General features: G+C 40.6%; 1 protein-coding gene across 3 annotated transcripts in view; it reads right to left on the bottom strand.

Moving 5' to 3' along the window:
* Nucleotides 1-19,494, bottom strand: part of Cwo (transcription factor cwo) — an 86,596-nt gene extending 67,102 nt beyond the window's left edge. The window contains exons 1-2 of one of the 3 annotated variants that reach the window (XM_076307646.1): nt 19,132-19,494; nt 18,338-18,977 (exon numbers count right to left, since the gene is read on the bottom strand). In XM_076307646.1, the coding sequence (XP_076163761.1) occupies nt 18,338-18,402 (65 nt within the window). In that variant the 5' untranslated portion in view covers nt 18,403-18,977; nt 19,132-19,494. Of the gene's footprint in view, nt 1-18,337 lie in introns of all 3 variants that reach the window. The other 2 variants (XM_076307645.1, XM_076307648.1) reach the window with 2 other exon arrangements.
* Nucleotides 19,495-20,862: the final 1,368 nt, after the last annotated feature.

The following is a 20,862-nucleotide window of genomic DNA, read 5'->3' as shown; positions in this document are numbered from 1 at the left end:
TCTACTTGACGCTTTCACGGCGCCCAATGACGCGGCGCTCCGTCGTTCCGGTTCGCAAAAATTCAGGACCTCTCGAGACCCCTCTGTTGGCGTCCTTCGCGTTCGAAACGACTTGGCTCCGAATTCGAACGGAGACAAAACGCGACAAATGATTCGCCTCGCGACGAATCGTCCATCGCGAACACTCTCGTAAGTCGAGAATTCATTTCACGGATACGTGCCGGCTCGAGGAGTCGAAGTTTAATAACCGTTCGCGGCACAGGTGCTAAACGTGTGAAACGATACGAAATAACTAACATTTTTTAAATCGTTCGACCGGATGTTTCGTTACAAGATGAAATATTTGCAGGCTCACCGTGCCACTTGTACGGAGTTATTTTAATTTTTCACGGTGGGTTGAAAAATATCCCACCTTGTGTATTAGGATATCAAAAAGGTGGATATCATTTTTTAACTCACTATGCTTCGGAAAGTTTACGCATCGACTCGTAGGATTTGAAGCCCGAATTTTTATGTCTACCTACGGTGCGTCTCACGAAGTCCGTCCGCTCGAATATCTTTCTTATTTGAAACAATACGTGAAAATGTTACAAAAGTTGTACGGTTTAAAGAAGTATATAATATAGCGAGAATGATTTTCTTACAAGTGGAGGCGTAGAATTCCGAGTACAAAAATACTATAAAATGCAGTTGTCCTAAAACTTACGGTTTTTAGGATACTTTATTTCGTTCGTCCTATTACTTATCCGCTATTTGTTTACATTCCAAGTACCGAACGTATCTTCGCATGTTTCGTAATAAAAGTAACGGAACCTACGAAGTAAAATATCTTAAAACTGTCAAGTTTTAGGACAACCGGATCTTGGAACTTTTTTACTCAGAATTCGTTAGAGTAGTTTGTGAGATCTACTGCTATACTAGAGAAATTTTTCGTTTCTTATAAACAAAATTTAAAGATTTCTTGGTCGTTGATTACAAATTGAGAGTCAAATGACCAAAGTATAGTGGACGAAGATCCAAATTTTTTAAAATTTTTTCAAAGATACTCGGTCAATATTCGATCCATAATACAATCTACCGATGAAACGAAGCTTCAAATTAAATTTCAAGTACCATAAATTTGTACCTAGAAGTGTGCAACGAATTTTAATTACCAAGATCCCCCATATCTGTGAAACCGATTCTCAACTCGGCTTAAACATTTTTCGCAAGACACGATTCGATTCTAAAATTTCTCTTCGATTTGTCGAATCAAGTCGAGTAGGAAGAACGAAAAAACGAACCAATAGGGATTCTGCATTGTATCGAACCGTACATTTTGATCAGCCTTCGTAAGGCCAGCGACTAACAAAAATTACTCGACACTGTCCGCATTCTACTCACTCGTGGTACCACATTCCCCTTACTCCGAGATCGATCTTTCTTTCTCCCTAGAATACAATATGTCCACGTATAACATAAATTATAGCTCGTGCAAAATGTGAAGGTACTGTTCGTTACGAAGTGATACCGATGCGACCGGTGATTTCTAAAAGTAACTAAATTGATGCAATAACGCAAAACCACTGCGTAATAACGCGCTTATCCGTATCGAGGTGCTTACACAACTAGGGATTCCCGTGTGTTGCTTTACTTGGAACTGTCTGTACCGTGTTACGCGAAGATTGTCGCAATTCGTTTACCGTGTTATACGAACCCATATTATACAGAAGTCGAACGCTTCGAGCTATTCGAATTTTCCTAGCTGCGATAGAATTTCGATACTTGCTTATGGACCTTATTTCTTAAATCGTATCTAAAGAGATTTCCAATACGATAGAACTTTCGAAATGAAATAAAATAAAAAATTATTTTGTAATCGAATGTAAAATACAATATTATTTCGGTATTGAAATAAAATAAAATGTTATTTTGGAATCGAAGTAAAATAAAAACCACGAACGATAATCTGGTACTTCTTTTATATGAAAATACATTCGATAACAATGTACACAAAGTGCAATATTATTTATAAATTCATCAAGATTGCGTTTAGAGGTATAAACGTGATGCAAAAGTCCAAGGAACGCCCAATTCTTGACAACGTCGTGGAATCAATAAATTTGGATTCTCGTTAACATTTTCCCATCCAGTGAAAATATTCTTTTGGCTTCTTGCACCGCGTTGATCTAGTCGATACACGTTGGAACGAGTCGATCGACAACCAAATCGGTGTCTTGGAATTTTTTTCCGCTAAACGACGAATTGCGAGTCTTAGCAACCGTCTTTCGATCGATTTGCAAAGCACTACCGAATACAAATATCACACGACTCTGACAATTCAATAACAAACATGCGGTTGTGACGATTCAAAGTTACGTCGTTCTTATTGAAAAACTCTATAGAAAGAGTGGTTTTACTCCTCCACGAGTGAAATTGAAAGCAGAGGACTTTTATTTCGGACAAAATCGGGTCGAAAATAAAAAATCGAACACGAATCGACTAGAAACAAATTTTTGGCCTAATTTTCTCAACTCTGCTTGCCAATTTTTCTCATTCCTTCGAACCACTCGAACGTTTCCACTGCTCGAGGTATTACTTTGACGTGGTACCGTGTCCTTCCACGAGCTAAAACTAGGACTCCTCAACGTAGAACTACGTTTTCTCGTAAACTAAATCTTGCGAGTTTTTAACGGTCGAATAAGTTTTTGCACGAACTAAACTCGATCTCTTCAACACGGATGTGCGCCGTGTTTTTTCGCGAGTTGAAGTTGCCAGTCGCGATTCAATATTACAATCTGTCCTATAAGAACGTATCGGCGAAGAACGTGGTTATTTTCCAAATTTTACACCCACAGAAGTGGAGACCGTGATCATCTAAACGTATACGGTCCTCTCGAATACACGTTGGCTAAATATCTATCAAATTCGTTTCTATCGTTGTCGAGAACAGATCTTTCCGAGATGAGTGCTGCGTACGCAAAACGGTTTGAGGCGGTTTTCCTGTGTAGTCGCACAAAAGGGCCAAAAATGAGTTTTGCAAGTACTACAAAATACTTGCACAAGTCACCACAGTTCGTTAAGAAGTGGTTAGATAGGTACAAGGAAACGAAAAGTGTCGATGATTTTCCAAATCGTGGTTTAAAGCGAACTATCACCATCAGAGAAAGCGATCCTCGGACTTTTTGCTAAAAATCCAACACTTTCGTTGCGTAAATATTGAAACTGTATTAAAGGGTGCTTCTTTCATCGGTGAAATGTTGGTTCGTTCAAACCGAAAACGCGTAGATTTTGTAAGAAGATAACGATCCAAAACACAGAAGTCGCATCTGTGGAGAATAGAAAACGGCAAACGGATCACTTATCGTATTGGATTAGCCGTCCCAGTCCCCTGATGCAAATACAAACGAAAATGTATGGTTCCTAATAAAGCACAAACTTAAAAGGAAACAATATATTAAAATTAAGAACCCTGGTAGACCATATTTGTGAAATATGGAGATCGCTATCCGTAACATAGACAAAAAAATTGATAGAAAGCATGCCAAGGAGATGTCAAGCCATTATTGCTAATGGAGGAGATTCGACTCCCTCTTAAAGTAAGAACGTATTAGTGTTTTAGACGTGTACTCGGTTTGTGTGAAGTTTTTTACGAAAAAAATCATATTTAAAAAAATATCAGCGACACGCTTTTGCGAGACAGACTGTACATCTTTCGTGGATCGAACAGTCGATGCAATTCTACATCTTTTCGAAAGTGAAAGCGTGAAACCTTTCGCGTATGGCCACGTCATTTGTTGATCATTCTTTATCCTACGAAACAGAAAACATTCGACGAGGCAATGGCCCGCATATTGCGCAACAATTGATCCCGTTTCCCTGAAATATCATCCACGGTGACAACAAGTTGTCGAATAAAGGCGGGTTTTCACTTAGGCGACTCGTATCGTCCAAAGTCACCTGCTTTTATGCGTTATGCGACGAAACCAATTTCACCGGAGCAACATCAATTACAATAGTGTCTTTAGAAACAATAGCGGTGATAGCTAATGAATAATCGAAGGTGAAAAGGGAAACAAAAACAAGATGGCGGAGAAGAAAACTATTCGTTGAAATAAGCGTCATTGTTGCATACGACACGTTGCCTAAATGTTGCCTCGATGGAACTGTGCTTTGTCTGGTGTGACGTTGTCGTACGTTGTCCAATGTCGGTTAGGTAGAAACTCGCGTTTAGAGCGTTTGCGGGCGTTTGTCTTTCTCTCGTGTCGCGTGATAAAACGTTAAGAGTAATTTTTGGAAATTTCTGTATAACACGAAACTACGATGAAACTTCCCGACAATTTCCATATATATTCTTTAACATTCCAAGTTATAAATTGCTTCTTTTTTTGTTACAATTTATTGACGTTTTGCAAAGTAATAAATATTATTCTCCATGGACCTTCCTGTCGACGATGCGAAGTTCAACATTCTTTTATATCGATCTAGAATCACAAATCAAACGAAATCTTTTTCGTACGAACCCAAATCTTGTTTAAAAAATATAAGATTAACGATAATACACGATTTTGAAATTTCTTTGGAATTTCGAGAGAGATTCATACGAAGCGCAATTCTACTGCGAAAAAAAATTTCATTTGATTCTTTATTCTAGATCGATGTTAAAAAATACTAAACTGTACACCGTAGACAGGAAGGTACATGGAGAATGACATTTATTATATTTCGAAACGTCGATAAATTGTAACGAAAAAAAAAATTATACTATACACCTTGAAATGTTAGAGAATCTATATAGAAAACGATGGAAAGTTTCATCGAGGTTTTACGTTGGAAAAAAATTTTATAGAAAATCGTTATAGAAAATCACTTTTATTTTAACATATTCCTCGAGTCGTCGTCCCCCCCCCCCCCCCCCCCCCCCCCCCCGACAACGATATCGTCGATAGAAACGGAATCTGATCAAGGAGAGCTATTTTCTCGAGTAATTCTACGCCTTTCGCGCCCACGATCGTTCTCGTCGTGTGCTTTGCATCGATTTTTTTCTACGTTCTATCGCTTCTCGCGAACCATCGGTTCCCAATCCTCACCGAGACAACATCGACGAATCGCTTTGGCAAACGCTCCGCTCGTTCTAAATACTACGCGCGCGAGTCCGCGAGAACGTTCGAGCGCTCGCGGGAAGTTCTAGGTAGCGAATCGAAGATTAATAAATAACAAGCCGACTGTGAGAAACGATTTCATCCGCACCGCCACGGACACAGAACACGGGCTCGTTATCCCGCGTGCAACGGCCACCGAGTGCATTTCATAATCCTACAAATAGTTTCACTGGCGCAGTTAAATCTGTCCGCGGCGACCCCGATTTCGCGTAGCCGCGAGCCGAAACCTTGACTCGCTCCGACCACGGTTAAAAAGGCGAAAACATCGAATCGACGAAAGAAAAGTCGCGCGTGCACGATCACCGATGACTTGTTTTTTTTTTTATCAAACCGAGACTTGCAAATTTCTTGTGAAAATAGTCGTATTTTTAACCGCTAAGGAGATGTTCCGGTCTAGAATTTCGAAAAATCGGTTTCCATTTTTTATGTATATCTTTACGTGATATACGTGTACATGCAAAATTTTCTCAAGTTCGTAAAATTAACGATCACAGATGACTTGCTTTCTTTTGTCGAAACGAGTCTTGCGAATTTCTCGTGAAAGTAATCATCGTATTTTTAACACCTAAAAAGGTATTCCGGTCTAGAATTTCGAAAAGATCGATTTCTTTTTTCTTTTTATGTATCTTTTCTCGAAATATACGTCTTTGAAAATGTCAATGCAAAAGGATTTCTTCGAGTCTGTAAAATTAACGAAGTTATAGACGTTCGAAGAGAGCAATGTACGGCTCGGAGCTTGCGTAAGGAAAACTTTAAACGCGTTTTTCTCGAAGTTGCATTTTCTAAACTGGCTGAAAATATATCTTAAGTTTTAATTGACCAATTTCTACAAATTTCGAGAGAAACTTCAGTAGATATCCCTTTATTGTACGAACTATAAATTTCAAAATTTGATGTTTTTCAATTTTTGCTAGCACGATATAGGCGACGAAGACAGGAAAAATTGATATTCGCACTTTAAAAGTCCCTATTTTTTTAATCTTTGAAATTTTTTCCAGCATAGTTCGTGTCATAGTCACGTTTGTACCGATCAAGATGCTGTTTAGTTTTTTCGTTTCGCGTAAGCAGAATGACGGGAATCACGTCAGCCATTCGAACCAGTCTTTCAAAACTCGCTTTATCTAAGATTATACAATATATACTGCACGTTTATTATTTTCATTTACAAAAAATCGTTAAACTAGCTTAAATAAGGATAAATACGAATCGTTTTATTCGATCGAATATTTTTCCCAATGATTGTACAGTAGAACGAAACCAATAAACCGGATGGACTCTATTTTTATCCGCCATCGATGTATCGTATCAAAAACGAAACTCGTGTAAAAAATGAACACGAGTACTTGGAAAATATTTTACAACGTTAATAAAACAAAAATTAGACGGGTTACGTTAGTTTCGTACAATGTAACCACCGTTAATCCATAGACAATCAAACCAATGTTGTATCGACGAGAAATCCGGAAGACTTTCTGCAATAACTCGTGCAAAAGACAAACACGAGTTCCGAGCATTACATCAGTTCTGTAGAAAACAAACAACGTCGAAGCTCTTAATGCGTAGACGTAAAATCCGCAATAATCCCTGTAGTAACTCAAGAGGAATACTTCCCGTGTTTACGAGCGCGACGCTATCAACAACGCGAATGATCTAGAACGAACGTCATCGAACATTGTCGCATGGAACCAACCAAGTGCGTAGAGACACCGACGCGAAATGTTCATCTCACCGCATTCTCCTACGTTTCAACAATTTAAAGTTTTCCGCAATGAATCATCCTTCCCGCTACTAATAAAATCGCTGTACTATTTTCCACGCCCACTCACACACGTGTGCACGCGCATTCATCGGGCATGGAAGTCCCTCGCGACGCGCGCACACGAATGCGCATGGGCACGCGCACGCGCACGCGCACACACTCGAACACGAGCAGTGGGGACAGCCAAGGTAACTCTCACTTTTTCTCCAACGACACTGAACGTCCCTCGAAGCACGTCGTCGGAATTACGCAGGCCATGGGCCCCGACTATTGCCAATAAAAAGCAATAAACGACGCGTTGTTAGCGGAACGGAATTTTCGTGAGTAGCGATGAAATTGGATCGCGGCGCTACGGCTGGAACCTTATCGCGACACGTACCGCTTTATCGTCGAAATTTTCCGCCCGTTTCTCCTCGGTCCGAAACCATTATCTCCGAGCGTCGTAAACGCCGGATTATGACGAAAGATGCGTGTACACAAGAGCGAGGCTGCCCAACGAAACACCGAGGTTCCCCTCGCGTCACGTGTTACTCCCGATGGGAAATTCCTTTATTAATTGATACGTTTGAACTACTCGTGACTCAGCCAACTGTCCGGCTTTCATAATTTCACGGGTGAACCGGAAGTCGTTGCACGAAGATTAACGCGTGACCAAACACACGAAAGCTCGACGATCGTATTAGATTGTTCGATAAGTAGTCGTCCAATTTTGTTACCTAAACTGTGGTTTTTTCTAACCGTGGAACGATACGAGCTCTTTATTTCCAAAGTGGCGAAACATCGAATGTTCCTTCGTTCGAAATATTTAAAATCTCGCGTTTCGATCGATCGATCTCTGCGCGCGCAATTGTCGCGAAACAGTACGCTCTACACTGTCGTCTACAATAAACAAATGCAATGTAGAATTATTTCGTAATTTGCTTCAAATACCTACCTTGTTTGCAGAAACTCCCAATATTGTAACTAAACACGTCGAATATTATGGCGGGTATAGCCCGTCAATGTTGAGTTTGGCACGGAGAACTCGCGCGAACGAGACTCGTCGTTTCCACTCAAAGAGTTCAAAAATACTGACAATCGCTAATACCTTTGTTCCGCGCTTTTGTGATCTTATTATTTAAAGATGTTGACCGTATGTTATAAAAAAAGAATCGATCAATTCAATCGAAAGCAGTTCCGAGCGAATTATTTCAAATTCGCGTTACTTCGACAACGATCGCAATTTCCACAGTTAGAAACGGATGCCATGGTCGAACATTGATCAGCGCAACCTCGAAGACGTTCTTGAGATTTGTTTGTCGCATATGTGATATCATCCGCGGTAGAAATAAAGGACGAACGCTTTTGGCATACCCTCTTAAGACGCAAAAAAGATTCCGCGAGTGGAAAATTTCAATTGTGCCGTAAAATAATAAATTTGTGCGTGGGACGACACGTGATATCATTAACTCGCGATTTTGTGAAAGGAAAGGTACACGGTCGTTGTTCGTAGCGTTCTTTCGATAATCATTCTACACGTACAAAATCAAAATGATAGCTCAGCGACCTCTTGTTTTGTTTACTCCTCCTATCTAATCCCTCTTGCGTTCGTAATTGAAATTTTTCCCACGGAATCGTTACGTTCTCTCGGAACAAACATTCCTACATTTAAGGAAACGACGGGAGAGAGATAGTCGAAGAAAAAATCGATATTTCTCTGAAACGAAAGGTCGATCATGGAAGGGATTACCGGTCGTACCGGCTCGGACGATTCGGTCAACCTTCGTGAAGTCTACTATCGAACAAAGATTAATCGACACTGTCCACGTTCCACTTGCACGTGGTACCGTAGTCCCTCTAACCTGGGACTGATCTTTCTCTCTATACGTAATACCGTTCGCAAGATTCGGATTAGACATTTATCGACTCAACCTGGGAAACACCTGGGTAAATCGACACACGCGAGCGTCGTTTCGCGTACGTACCGCAAATACACGGTGAAAACGTTTTGCAGGTTGCGTTCGAATTTCATCGATATCACGTGTTCACGGTTTACCGGTCGCGTTCTTCGCCGATTCGAAACGATTTCGCGCATCAAAGTGGTAAGAGGATCGAGACTGGTACACGGAACGATTGAAACGCTCCGCGAGCATATCGAAGGACCTTCGTTTCGATTTACGATAAGCAGAAACGTAAACGGGGGAAATATCTGTGTCAAGCCGAAGAAAAAGAAGCACGAGATCGAGTTTGCGTTTACACATCGCTATTCGAGAAAGAAATAGACTAAAAGAGGGGGAAGAGGAGGGAGGGAGAGATGTTTATTGCGTTCGATGCAACGGCGGTCATTGTCGGTCGGATTGACGCCGGTATCTCACGCAGCCATAATTTATCGTTGATCGATGCAATTCCCTTCTCCGCTGCAACGACCTCCATATATGAGCGCCACTATTGTTCGAGGATGCAGGTGCTTTACCGTATTACCGCCGTGTATCGTCGAACACCCGGAACGAATCGGTTTAAATACATTTATCCAATTGTCCTGATCCTCTTCAAACGGCCAAGCACGTGTTACAAGAGAGAAAGAGAGAGGGAAAATTACGTAAAAAAAAAAAGAAAAAAAGGAAGAGAAAAAAGTGTGAGCAAAAAAAAAAAATATGCGCACGCACGCGGTTGCAGCATTCCTTCGATAAATATAGAACACCTGCAGACATCTTAACGAGCCAATCGATAATGTCGGCTTATGTTTGCGAATTCTCGCGCACAAGAGAGAAAGAACGATGCATGCCTACGTGACCGAAAGCAGAGAAGCGCAAGCACGTGGCCATGCAACGAGCTACGATTCGCTTCGAGCGAACCTTGGAAAATGAGAAGCCGTAGGCGGCAGCCATTCTCGAATACTACGAGGGTTGAATGAATAGTAATGCCAACCGCCTGCCTCCGTAACTTCGGTTTAACCCTAGAAGGACTCTGACTACGTCACGTTAACGGCCGAGGGAGTAAAACAACTTCTGGGAACAAATATTGGAAAAGTAATCGCAGTGTCACGCGTCAGTAAAGAAGTGAAACGAACAAATAGAAACGTATTAAATTTTGTCAATCGTCGCGATCACTCGTGCCTATATAGGAGGAATTTTTTTGTACAACGATATCGTACAAACTCGAAACGAATTTACCGTGCTCGTTTGTTCAATTCATCTACATAAGTGGAAGGATTCATCTGTGTGTTTCTTGTGACACGATTTCGCTTTGGAAATATAACATTTTATTCCTTTATGTGTCGTTTCTGTTACACATTTCCGGCACCTTCCAGTCGAAACTCGTGTTTCGTTAGTTTTGTTTTTAGTCCCTTGCCTCTTATATTTACTACGGTACGCATTAACACGCTTTTGCAATCCAATCGAGTCCAAGTTTCTGTCATCAATTTGCTTTTTAAGTATTTCATTGGCTAACTCCTGTAAGAAGATCCTTTGCCCGTTCATTTTGGAAACAGTCCAATCCGGATGGACCGTTATAAATAAAGAATATGCATTTCGTGCAGCAATATCTACTAATATATGAAACATTGACCGAGGCCACCCTTTGACTTTCTGATTTATACGTTTACTTGTATTGCTTCTTATATTGTATTTGTACGGTTCTTTTCGAGTTAACATTGTCGCTAAATTAAGATCGATTCTTCAACAATTTTAGAGATACAAGCGATAATGAATAATCTTTGAGAAATATTGTGCACGAGAGAAATAACGTATCTTTATAAGGTGTTAACCGATTGATTTGACGAGCCCCACCTAAGTCTTATTTATAAATAAAAATATTCGAATAAACGATATAGATAGATAATCCTTGAAATTGCTGTCTTATTACTGAGAAATTAGTTCCCGTTGTCAAGTAACAATTTTTACATCGGTTTTCGATAAAGGAGTCGTCCCAAACAAATGTTTATATTTCTTCAGCGAGAGCGACAAGATACTTACAATGGATTGAATTTCATTTACTCGTCACTTGAATTCAAATTTTATTTTCTTTAATCTTCGTAACAGTATTACTAATGAAATTACGAAGTTTCTCAGATGAATATAAATTTGATTTAAATTTGTATCTAACGCGGACCACTGTTTATATTTATGAAGTTTCACAACCTGTTGACTATTACGTTGACTAAAATCCAACGTTTCCTCTACTAAGATAAAAGTTTTCCGACTTCGCAAATTATTGGTCGATTGATCCGAGAAATTTATTATACAACGTTTTTGACTCAACTTTTCGCGACATCTTCCGTATAATAATGTTTGTTATAAATCTAAAACAAAATATTTAAAAAGTGAGTGAAAACGGAAAAATAAAAGTTTATAATAATTTAAAAATAAAATTTTTAATCTTGAAAATAAAAAATGTAATACTTAGCACTTTTATACGAAATAAACGTTATTTCGTATACCGAGGATGATTGAAAACACTAAGACGAAAGCATTGTGTAGTAAATTGCCTAAGTCGTCCAACGACGTACGAAATCATACTTATTAATACAATCGTTGATTCTCGTCGTAAAAATTTGGTAACGTGTACTTGGCTGAGTAGATGTGCTTTCGAAAGAAGCTATAGCAAGTATCTGTGAAATAAAACGATGCATCGTCCAATAGATGACACCGTCGGGATCTTATTGAGAAATTTAAATTTCTTACGTGATACTTCAAGTTACTCGACCATTGTTGGTAAAAGTGGAACGATAAATACAGACAATAAGGAAGTTCGATTCAAGAATCATTTTCCTATTCCGTTTATAAAAACGATTTATCCTCGTTCTAAGTAATATTATGAAGACAGAAACGCTACGTTTCGTCTACTAATTTATAAATTCTTCGTTTCGTACAAATTTTCGATAGGATCGATAGTAACCAAGATACCGAGCGTATCGAATAAAAAAGTCTGTTGGGAAGCGCCAACCGTAAATTTACGATAACTCGATTAGCGTTGCTTTCTCAGCGCAAACGCGCATGACAGAAGTTGTCGGTGATAAAGTTTGTCAGGTTTTTGTTCGATAAAAATTTGCGATAGAATCGATAGTAACCGAGATACCAACCGACTCTTCCTACCATTGATATGCATATATCGGATAAAATGGATTCGAACTTTGGATAAATAAACTTTCTACGTTTAGCGACATTCGGTAATTCAACCAAAGACGAATACAATTCGAATTTCAAAGCGAACCCGGTAAATGCGCACAGTACCATCCGCACAAGTCAGAAAAAGCATCGTACACGCCTACTCGCACGTTCCCGAAAACGTTTGCGTCGGTTTTTGTGACGCGGTCTTGCTGGTTCGAGTCGATTGTTTCGCGTCGACCGAACTCTCGATAATGGCGGACACGGATTATTAGCGCTCGCTCGAATTACCGATTAATCAGAATTGAGTACTTATGCGCGGTGTCGCAGAGTTTCTTGTAATAGAGTTTTATCGAACGACAAAACTTATCGAGCACCGTTCAATGTAGTACCGTTCAATAAATTTTATCGTTCGACAAAACTTTTGTAGGGTTTAATCGTTATTATTATTTTTCGCAGATTATAAAGAATTTTACAAAAATTTACAATGATCACCATCGATACCCACTGCAGGAACGAGTTAAAATTATTGAACAGATTAACATTTATTTACATACGTTTCGCATCGGTCCAAGTTGGCCCACCCTGTAGTAGCGCGTCATTATCTAAAATTGGAGAAGCTGCGAAACAACGAGCATTCGATAATGCAACGTCATTATTTCACCCGGATTTAAAACGATGATTTCATCCTATCCCTCGCGTCGTACCGCGAACGATCGCGCCGATTCGTTTATTCGTACCACCGACTGTACCACCGAGCTCCGATCTCGGGCGAAAGAATCGGTGCAGCACCTCCAGAGGCGGACGGGAAGAAAAAGAAAAGAAAAAGGAAAAAAGTAGACGAAGTGGAGGAAGAAAGAAGTCGTTCGATTTCCAAGTTAAATCGTTGTCGTGCGACCGGGCACCAACGTACGCGTACACGTTCACGCGCTGTACAGACGGTGCTCAAATGAATCCGTGCGGATCGATCTCCGGTGTCAATGGCCGATGCGACGGTTCAAGCGGCCAAGATGCGAAACCGTGTTCTATAGCGTGGCCCGAAGAAATTGCCCGGTTGCTGCGAGCGCCGTCAGCGCGGCCCTCGTTCCTCGATGTACAGGGTGATTCTACCAACTGGGACGGTGTACTCGGTGGAGTTGTCCCGTGCAATCGAAGAAACGCGATCCAGGGACATGTGTACGAATACTCTGACGCGGAAACGTTAACACTTAACGCGCGTCTGTTCATTGTTTCGAGCGTTTTGTAATCTCCGCTCTCGATCGATCGTTGAAACCGCGCGTACACTATCTATCTACACCGTTTCGTTCTCGCAAGTTTTACGTCATTTCACTTAATAAGTCCGATTCGAATTTATCGTAATGTAATTTCGTACTTTGTACCCACTCTTCTCGTAACGTTGCAACTCTTTCCCTTGTCACTATAGACGGCTCAAAAATATCGAGTAATTGCAAACATTCAAGTGGCTACGAAAGTTCGAGTGCCTCGAATTGTTCGAGTAGCTCGATCACTCGATACGAAAAAAATTCGATCCGGGTAATTGAAATAACGTTGAAATACTCCAACGATAAAATTCGAGAAGATCGATCGTGATTGTTTCCACCTATGGATCAACTCTGTTTAAAGCAGTGTGATCTTCTGGAAAATGTTGCACGTTTTTGTAAGATGTATCTTTCTGTGACTGTGTATTCTTCTTCACGGATACGATATCGCACGTACCGACTACAATTGTTTACCGATTTCTTTTAAATCGGTATTGTGTAAGAGGAAAAGTTACTTTTGACGTTCTCTACGAACGTTCTAAATCAAGGTAGCAATTTTACGAGTGATTTTTATTAGAATGTATATCGTGTGCAATAGTAACGATGAAATAAGCGTAACTATGACTGTACTACGCTGCTACCGAATTGTAACTTTAAACTCTTTGATCCTCACTGCACTCTGAGCACCCTTAAAAAGTCTCACCGCCCACATGCAACTGCACACTCGCTCTCAGCCACGATTCATGCATTACACGCGCTCCCCATTCCTCGATTCCTTATTTTCTAAACATTTCACTCACATTTGACATTCGAAAAGCTCTCACTCCTACGTAACTTCGATTGCATAAACCGATTCTTTTCGTGATTCTACTTATGCAAGTACCTTTATGCAGCCAAGATCCAATCCGATGCACTTTGCCTTTGAATTGTGCCACAGATCGATATTATCCGATTCGAATTACAATAGTAAAAATAATAATAATAATAATAATAATACGTCTTTACTGCACACAGATACGCAGTGGAAAGAGAAACTAAATAATACAAAGAGAAAGCGATGACAATGTTATACGAGGTATAAATTAAGTAATTCAACGATATACCGTTATTAAATGTCAACCTGGTTAAGTTGTAGTGAATTATATTAATTAATCGATTCAATTATCAAATTCGACTATCTGAGCTAATCTTATCTAACACGAAAACATTTTTACCTTGGTATTGACAGGGTTAAGGTAAAAACACGTACAATAATATTTTACGGAATATTTGGAAATACAAGTTGTTTAATAAATCCTATATTTATATAGTGAATAAAAAATTTCGACAAATTTATTAGACCGCCCACCCCTTTGGTAGTTAAAGGACAACGACTGCTTACCGTGCACACTTTATTTCAAAACCTCGTGAACTATTCACGTTTCCATACTCTTATCTTAATACTCTTTTACACGGAATAACGATAAGAATCGACGTGTGCGGTGAAAATTCCATTCAATGTTGCATATTGCGAAAAAAAAGTACAGTCAGAAAAAGATAGACGTCGTTACTTCGGTATCAATAAAACGCACATTTTCCTCTGACCTAAATTGACCATATATTCCGATTTTTACGGAATAGTTTCGTTTTCTTTTTTACAGTTTGTTCCGCTGCTCGAATTTAACGCAAATTGTCCCGATTAAAAATCGTGCATACTTTGTCCTCGTTGGGTATTAATGCGTTCACCGAACGTGTGCTTTCAATGTGCAAGTTGCGAACTTCGAGCAAAACACAGTTACCAATTAGAACGTTACATTAAACGTCAAAATCGATACAAGAAATTCGTGCGAGAAGTTTTACAAGTTTCCATATAAAAATAAAAATATATCAAAAGAAGTTCGTAGTAATGAAACATTCGGCCGAATAGATTGCAATTGAAATCAAAGAATATTTCGATGCTTGTTTGTATATTTTTGTTTACCCGATAAATTTCTTTTTCTTCTTAATATTTTCGCGATAAATTACCACATAGCCGCACCGAATAAATAGTACTCGTACGAACTTAAGAATTGTTAATAATTTAATATTCGTTATCGTTTAATTAATCGATAAAAAAAATTCGTCCATTTTCGAGAGACTTTCCCGCCTTTGCGCCCAAGTAGTATGATCACCTGATTCAATTTTTCCTGAAAAAAAAAAGCCACGACCAGTTCCAGTTCCTGGAATTATCCTATACGTAACGTGTCTCCAGTCTATTCTCGATCTCCCGCTAGTGTTTACGATCGACCGTGCTGACAAACTCGTGAGAATCACTCGTTGCTCGAGCTTCTGAACGGAGAACTTGAATGCGTGTAAACGTCACTCCCCTTGACAATAAAAGCCACGAATATGAATGCGACAGGCTCGTGCCACGTTTCCTTGAAAAATTGCGTCCATCACGCGCTCTGTGTAATCCAATAAGAGACGAGTCGTGTCGTTTCACTAAACGTCGACTTATCTTTTTGCTTAATTCGTATCAATTTTATTACGCGTCTATTACACAAACGATTACAAGTTACGAATGCAGTACACGGCCAATTAATTGTGTAATTGTTCGACGATTACTCGCTCGTTCGCCGATTTCGCCAGTTCACTGTACCGATCGACTCGCGAATTCTCGAACGCTCCTTAAATCTCCCGGCGAATCGATTGATTACTCGCGCGCGGCCAAGCGTGCGAGCCGCGATATCTATATGCGCGTTTAATTGACACCAACGTTCGATGATAGGAACGGGACCTCCGTCGTCTATCTTATCTCTCGAGCGGCCATGAATTTTTTGGCAATGTACGGACTTTCAAGATGATACAAGCAAACCGTATCTATACACGGTGGTCACGTTATTGTGATACAGCATTTTTCGTGCGAATGAACGACAAGCGAGATAGCGTTCACAAACAAACAATTTGCTAACTAATATCTGTGACCGATGCAAGGTCTGCTAGATACAACTCGAAGGAACTCGGGTCGCCGTTTTAATATCAACCTTCGAATTTGTTGCACGTTCAGTTGTTAGACTTGTTACACAATACCGTTGTAACGAGTAATTAAAAACAAAGGCAAGGTCTGTTTTGGAAGTCTTATTCGCGAGTCGACTATGAAACAGTGGACTCAAAACGAAGCTAACTCTTCTCATCCTTCTCCCTTCTTTCCCGTTATGATGCGATACAACTATCGGAGCATACTGCATACATCGACATAAAAAGTAAGGTTGATTCCGAGTGAGATTGATATGCATCCAGTATAATCATCTTCCTCGTTTTTCATTCTAGAAATCGTGTTCACTTTGTACATTGTGTATTTAATCATTTGCAAGGAAAAGGGAAATTCTCAAAGTCGAGACGTACGTATACGTGGAAAGAGCACTCTGAATGTCAGAGATAGAGTGTAAGGTCATCGGGATGTCGTAGGTGCCGCAAATTGCAGCAGAAGCACCGACAAACGGAAGTGCGACGCAAACCCTTCTTTGTAGGGTCTATTAACCCAAGAGAAGTGTGGATACTAATACCGAAGCATCGCACCTAAGTACACGGACGCAACGCTGACACATTTCTTCACACAACGACGAACGCGACAATTTTAAGGGGATCTTTAGAATCGTTAACCCTTTGCGTTTAAACGTCGAATCGTGACTCCTTGTATTCAAATACCTTTCCAGAAAGTTTTTAAGTATTACTCTGAAACGTTCCAACCAATGTATTCCACGTTATACAGTGCAAACTGAAATATGCTACGATACTCGACTTTTCCGCGTTATTAGTTTCATTTAGAAATCTTGTTTATAATTTATTGTAATACGTACACCTGTTTCTTGTTATAGTTATTTTGTAAATTGCTCGTTAATATATATGCTTTTTCTTTGTACCCTAATGGGGTTTTACAGCCGTTTATAAATATATAAATAAGTAAATAAATAAATGTATTTATCGTTACGTATATACTTATTTCTTGTTGCGGTTTTTCTTCTAAATTACTCGTTAGTGTGTACTCTTTTTCTTTGAATACTAATGGGTTTTTATACCCATTTATAAATAAATAAGTAAATAAATAAACATTTATCACCGACACCTGTAACTGGTACCAACCTTCACATTATGTACTATCGTTTTTCCGCACCATTCACTTACCAACAAAACACTAGACTATAATAACCACAACACCCTATAGAGGTTCAATTATCAATGCCACGGCTCGAGGAAGGATCGGTGGTATCGGGGAAGCAGGGAATGAGAGGGGAGACCTCAAATTCGAGCACCTGTGTATTCACGATAACGAACGTGGTAGTTTTCCGTATACCGGGGAACCTATGGATTCGCGTTAATTTTTCTTACGAATCGACATAGCGCTGCTCGTGCAGTTTCGAGCAGAACGATCTCACGATATAAATACCTTCGGAGAAATTCGGGAAACTGATCTCGCGCGAATCGATTAATCAAAACGGAATAACCGTATATGAATCACTGCTTAATTAAGCGAGATTGGTCGCCTTCGATCTACATACGCGCAACACAGCAAGACATGGTCTGCGTATCACGTTGATGGTCTTACATAATCCGCGAGTCACATGTTGGATTGAACATTTTCGTGAAGCTTGACCAATCGCGATATTGAATTATTTTGCGGTCGCTTATTTCGACGGTTTCACTTCTATAAAACCGGTAATAAATCCCATGTCTCTGTGCGAAGTCACGCATCTCTGGTTCACCCTATTTAACGAGCGTCCTCGATGCAGACCGTAAATATTTTCAGGTCCATGTAAATATTTTCGGGCGGTATTAGACCGAATAATCTCGACAAGGCTGACCGCGTGAAACGTTTGTCTGCTCTTGAAAAAGAATCTAGAATGCAGCGGTGATTCATGTCGCGTGCGAGCGTTTAATTACGCGCAATTATTCGCGACCAAAATAATACAGACGCGTAAAAAAGATCGCATGTAGTTTTTCGATTCAATAACCAAGGACAGTGAGTCCTTTAAAAAATGTCCTTAAAAAAGAAATTTTGCTCAATTCTTTAACAAAAGCGATAACATCTAGCAAATACGATTTTTTTTAAATGCTTATAATGTTTCAAGTACTCACCTCTCATATTTCACTTGCATAGAATGAGCGGAGTTGTCCTCCCAATAATTCTGTGTCTCCATCATCTTGCAGCATAGAATCGCTTCCGTTGCGCGAACACGATCACTTCCGATTTCAACTCGTTGTCACCGTTAGCTTTTCCTTCTGTTGTTTCCTCTCCACGTTTTCTTTTAACTTCCTCCCTTTTTTTCGACGTCCTTTCTCACAATGGAAATCGAAAAACTATCTTCTTTGAATTCACGCTCGAAATGCACGTCAGAAAAACAACTCGTAATACTTGAGCGGGAAACTTACGAACGCACAGACAGAAGTATTTTCACTGATCGCGAGATTACGCGTACATAGCCGGTATAACCGAAAAAAAGAGTCGGGTCCTCTTTAAACCAATGGCTCCTTGATCGATAGTGCGCACCCGACGACTAGGTTAGGTTCGCCTCCGCACACTCACTGACACACTCGTAACGACACGACGGACCAGGAGGCCGGTACTTGGGAATCGTCCACGTCTTTCCGTCCAGTCACACTCGCCGATATATCTGTACTGGCGCCCTCTTCTTTTCTTCTTTGTCTTCCTTCCTGCTTCCCGATTTGTCTTTTCGAAATCGTCGATCGTTGATCGGTCCCACGGCACAGCGAACCCCTGTATACGCAACGATCGAGTTTTTAAATCCGAATTCTCAGCCGATTAGTCGAAGAAACGTTTCTTGTCGTAGAAGCGATAACAAGCAGAAAGAAACGCTAGCGACGATAAGGCCGTTGACTCGTTCGACCGCGAAATTCCACGATATACTAACCGGCAGGGCCGTAAGAATTGAACAAGCCGCGTGCGTTCACTTGCGCATCATCGTGTCTGTTAACATATAGGTACGTCTTTATGGGTGCGTACGCAATGCACTCTGAAAATTTTGACGCGGCAATACTCGGCGGCGCTCGGGGTTTATCCTGGACCAATGATCGCGTTACGTGCTCGTCCGAATCCTTGTTCAATTGCACGCACCCTCTATCTCACCCTCTATCTATTACCCGGCGCGCTGTCTCGTATAGTATGAGCTCGTGGTTAGAATTCTGATTAGCAAAAATATAAAGGATCGTTTAAACAGTTCGTATCGCGGCGTATACAAGCGTGCGTCGTTTCCTTGGCAGGTTACACTACGCGTATAATGCGCGGCCCTGTTCGATTCTCGCGATGGGCCGCGGTGTGGCATGCAGGCCGCTGGTGGGAGCGATCCAGAGCCGTCTCAGGCGCGAAACCAACGATCCCGGAGCCACGTAACTCAAGGCCCAACCCCGACGAATGATATCACATTTTTCTCCTTATACGATACGATCGTTTAGATACAATTGCAAAAGTCATTCTTTCGTCGCTGTCGACCAGTCGTTAAATTGGTCAATTTCGACGACCTTCTTATTGAAATCACGATATTGTTATGAAAGATAGTAACTAAGTGATCGTTACGTAGTTTGATTTTTTGTGTAATCTACGGTATCTGAACGACGCGTTGGTGAGTGTGTGCTCGTTAGCTTTGCGAAATGTGATAAGACAATTTGTTCTTGGTGCATCACGTGTTGATAACATTACGTGTAAATCGATAGAGCAATCTCGAAATAACTTCAGTGATACGCGCACATTTATATTGTTCAAAAACCAAAACAAAGAATGTTAATCTATATCTACAACATTAGTCTGTCACCAGACAGTCCATGATCGCAGCTGCACATCTCTACCACGTTTTTTCATTCATTGCGTCATCCTAAATTAATGTATTATTTAATTTTTATTACGAAAATATCGCTTTTCCTCTGTGTTACAAACTCTTGCAAAATCAACACGTTGATTATGTGTCGTGCAGAAGTTTGAATCATAAATCAATAAAGGCATGTAATAACTGAGCGACAAGTCGACAACAGTGTGTATATATTGCATTAACTATACGCTGTCGCTCATGAGTGTAAACAAACGCGCGTCCGATGTTCGCATTCTGACATGCGCACGATATATATATATATACACATTTCTGACCAGTATCAGAAATTCGAGAATCGCAGAGACAGTACATTGATAACCTCAACAACGAGCTACTACACGGCAAATACGATTTCATATTCTCGTAGTCGCCGAATGCGATACCGATACAATGCTGTCCAGTGCCAAAGTACAAGCCGGCTAAATTTCTCGAGGACACGCTTTCACCCTACCATTTCTCTGATATCTCGCCGATACGATTCGACAATAGCCGAGGAGAAACCAGCTGTTTTCTTGGTTCCTCGACAAGGAGGATCACCGTGTCACGTAACGTCTCCGCGTGATGCAAATCCACCCGTCGCGACGCAAAACGCGCGGAGGACCGACGGTGTGGCGAGGGTGAGGCGCAGAGAGAAAAAAATTATGACTTCCCAGGTGAAAGTCTGCGACACAGAGGGTGAAGTGGGGGCTTGAGACGCTACTGATCAGGACGCGGAGTGGTGAACGCGTGGAGGGGCATGGAAGGTGAGGAACGTTCGCCGGGCTGCGGAGCTCAGGGAGG

This window comes from Ptiloglossa arizonensis, chromosome 3, assembly GCF_051014685.1.
Source record: "Ptiloglossa arizonensis isolate GNS036 chromosome 3, iyPtiAriz1_principal, whole genome shotgun sequence".
NCBI classification, from domain to species: domain Eukaryota; kingdom Metazoa; phylum Arthropoda; class Insecta; order Hymenoptera; family Colletidae; genus Ptiloglossa; species Ptiloglossa arizonensis.
Note: the sequence above shows the minus strand (reverse complement) of the source record. Positions and strands in the feature narration are given on the sequence as shown.